This window comes from Colobus angolensis, unplaced genomic scaffold (genome assembly GCF_000951035.1).
Source record: "Colobus angolensis palliatus isolate OR3802 unplaced genomic scaffold, Cang.pa_1.0 Scaffold116, whole genome shotgun sequence".
In the NCBI taxonomy this organism is placed as follows: Eukaryota; Metazoa; Chordata; class Mammalia; order Primates; family Cercopithecidae; genus Colobus; species Colobus angolensis.
In genome coordinates this window covers 5,599,167-5,602,474 of record NW_012112697.1, presented here as the reverse complement: position 1 = coordinate 5,602,474, position 3,308 = coordinate 5,599,167, and the positions used below count along the sequence as shown (strand labels likewise).

At 43.1% G+C, this 3,308-nt stretch overlaps 1 protein-coding gene across 1 annotated transcript in view; it reads left to right on the top strand.

Moving 5' to 3' along the window:
* Window positions 1-3,308, top strand: part of SF3B3 (splicing factor 3b, subunit 3, 130kDa) — a 54,163-nt gene that overhangs the window by 15,592 nt on the left and 35,263 nt on the right. Inside the window, exons 7-8 of the mRNA XM_011962439.1 lie at window positions 1,788-1,925; window positions 2,656-2,759. Of these exons, the coding sequence (XP_011817829.1) occupies window positions 1,788-1,925; window positions 2,656-2,759 (242 nt within the window). The remainder of the gene's footprint in view (window positions 1-1,787; window positions 1,926-2,655; window positions 2,760-3,308) is intronic.

Sequence of the window (3,308 nt, the reverse complement as noted above, 5' to 3'; positions counted from 1 at the left end):
GGGGTTTCACCGTGGTCTCAATCTCCTGACCTCGTGATCCACCCGCCTTGGCCTCCCAAAGTGTTGGGATTACAGGTGTGAGCCACTGCGCCTGGCCCCCATTTTGTATTTTTAATAGAGACGGAGTTTGCCATGTTGGCCAGTCTGGTCCCAAACTCCTGACCTCAAGTATTCTGCCTGCCTTGGCCTCCCAAAATGCTGGGATTACAGGCATGAGGCGCCCTGCCAGTCTGGGCTAATTTTCTTTTTTTTTTTCCTCTTCTTTTTTTTTTTTGAGTTGGAGTCTTGCTCTGTTGCCCAGGCTCGAGTTCAGTGGCACAATCTTGGCTCACTGCATCCTCGACCTCCCAGGCTCAAGTGATCCTTCCATCTCAGCCTCCCGAGTAGCTGGGACTACAGGCACCTGCTACCATGCCCAGCTAATTTTTGTATTTTTAGTAGAGATGGGGTTTCACTATATTGGCCAGGTTGGTCTCAAACTCGTGACCTTTTGATCTGTCTGTCTCGGCCTCCCAAGTGTTGGTATTACAGGCCTGAGCCACCGTGCCTGGCCAGCTAATTCTCTTATGGTCTGTCCCATAGTCTGTTTCCTCATGATTATATTGAGTTTAATATTTTTGATATAATAAGTGCAGAGGGTGTGATATATAGGTGATATATATTCTCCACTATGTCACACATTGTGTATCCATAATGTTGGTTTATCTGATTGAGACATTAAATTGGTCACTTTGTTAAGGTGGTGCCTGCCCATTGTCTTCATTGTAGTGATGTCTTTTCTTTTTTGGTAACTGATAATGGAATTTGATGATGATCTTTGAGGCTAGTGAATATCCCTCTTCCTGAGACTAGTAAATATCCTTCTTCCTGAGATTAGTGAATATCCCTCTTCCCCAGCGTCTTTTCACGCAGTGGTTTTGGTGTGGATCCTTTGAATCAGTTATTGCCGTCTCTCCCCTCACCCCTGGATTATTTATTTGCTGTTAAATATTTATCTGTCCTGGGGTTGAACTTTAGGATTTAATTTAATCTAATACGTAGTATGTAAGATTCCATCAATATTAGAAAACCTTAGAAGAAATTTGGCAAGTTAAATTCTTCTTGTTAAGGGACGGGAAGTCACTAAGTTGATTAGACGTTGAGACCTAACTGTGCCAGGCACTGTACTTGGTTTTGCAATAACAAAGTCTAAAACTCTTGCCGAACTTACTCGGTGAGAGAAATAGAAACTGTTGGAAACGTTAAAAAACGCAAGCCAGGCGCAGTGGTGTTCCTCTGATCCCCAGCTACTTGAGAGGCTGAGGCGGGAGGATCCCTTGAGCCCAGGAGTTAGAGACCAATCTGGGCAACAAAGTGAGACCTTGTCTTGAAAAGAAAAAAAATTCAAAATCATATCTAAGAAGGTGCTTTTTAGGAATCAGGCATTTGATGTAGAACACCGTAGTTTGGATGGAGCAGTGCTTCATTCATAGCCTGAAATGATGACTCTTTAAATTTCATGTCTCTTCTCTGACATTTTTCTTTGGAGATAGTTTTTGCCTTATGGATCTGATCAGGCTGTAGTGAAATTGGGACTCTTTTTTGGTTACCCAGAGTTTATTAGATATTTGTAGCAGGAGAATTTTGAGCTGTGGAGTTCCGGTGCTCTGACTGGCAGGACACTCTGGATCAAAGCTTGTGCCTTTAGGCCTTTAATGTCATGTGTAATCCCTATTGGTAAAGTGCTGAATTCCAGAACTAAGAAGTACCCATTTCTAAGACGTCGATTGTGTTTTTGACTTTGCTAGAATGACCTGGATGACCCTGAAAGAGGAATGATTTTTGTTTGCTCTGCAACCCATAAGACCAAATCGATGTTCTTCTTTTTGGCTCAAACTGAGCAGGGAGATATCTTTAAGATCACTTTGGAGACAGATGAAGATATGGTAAGTAGATCATGGAAGGACCAGTACAGCTACTCTATGAGATGAGATAGGCAAGACAGGTAATAGTTTACAAGTTAAAATAATGGGAATTAGAAAGTAGTTGCCTTTGGCGTGAACCCAGGAGGCGGAGCTTGCAGTGAGCTGAGATCCGGCCACTGCACCTCCAGCCGTCTCAAAAAAAAACAAAAAAAGAAAGTAGTTGCCTTTGGAACCAGTATATGAGTATAGATTTTCTCTCTGGTTATTAGTTTTTTTTGTCTGGTAATCTTACATACAATATAAGAGTGGTAAGGCCACTTGTAGTGATTATTTTTAGGTGGTAATAATTGGTGTGAAGAAGATAAAGGTCTCCGTTTCTACTGAAAACTGGTAATAAACGTGATCTGTTACTAGTTTTATCCTATGGACGAGCTCTGTGAATAGTTGGGCAATTTCTTAGATAGCTGTTTGGATCAGGAATTGGCAAACATTTTTTTGTAAAGGCCACATAGTAAATATTTGCAGCTTTTGTGAGCTGCGTAGTCTCCGTCTCAACTACTCAACTCTGCCATTACAGTACAAAGACAGCCACAGCCAGTAATAATTGACATGACCGGCCCGTGAGCTGGAGTTTGCTGTCCCCTGGTCAGATATGAAATACAGTATTTTATTTGCTACTCAGCCTATGCTGTCTTATAATACGGGGCTCACTTCACTTGTTTGTACCCCAGAATGTTTCTTTTCTCGCCAGGTTACTGAGATCCGGCTCAAGTATTTTGATACTGTACCAGTTGCTGCTGCCATGTGTGTGCTTAAAACAGGATTCCTTTTTGTAGCATCAGAATTTGGAAACCAGTGAGTAATCCTTCTGTTACCCTAGTTCACCCTGGTTGCGATTAAAGTTGGCAGCAGAGGCTGGGTGCAGTGACTCACGCCCATAATCTAGCATTTTGGGAGGCCGAGGCGGGTGAATCACCTGAGGTCAGGAGTTCGAGACCAGCCTGGTCAACATGGTGAAACCCCATTTCCACCTAAAATACAAAAATTAGCTGGGTGTGGTGGCTGGCACCTGTAATCCCAGCTACTCGGGAGGCTGAGGCAGTAGAATCACTTGAATCCGGGAGGTGGTTTCAGTGAGCTAAGATCACGCCACTGTACTCCACCCTGGGTAACAAGAGTGAAACTGTATCTCCAAAAAAAGAAAAAAAATGTTGACAGTAGGAAGGTGTGACTTTGAGGCTTAGGGAGCTTTTCATAAGAATGTGTTAGTTCTTTTTTTTTTTTTTTTTTTTTTTCCTGCCTCAGGTTTATTTGTACAAACAGCACAGGAGGACCCTAGCCCCATGCAGATGGCAGCCCAGAGGTGGGGGTGGGGGGTCGCACCAGTCCTTCTGTCCTCACGTT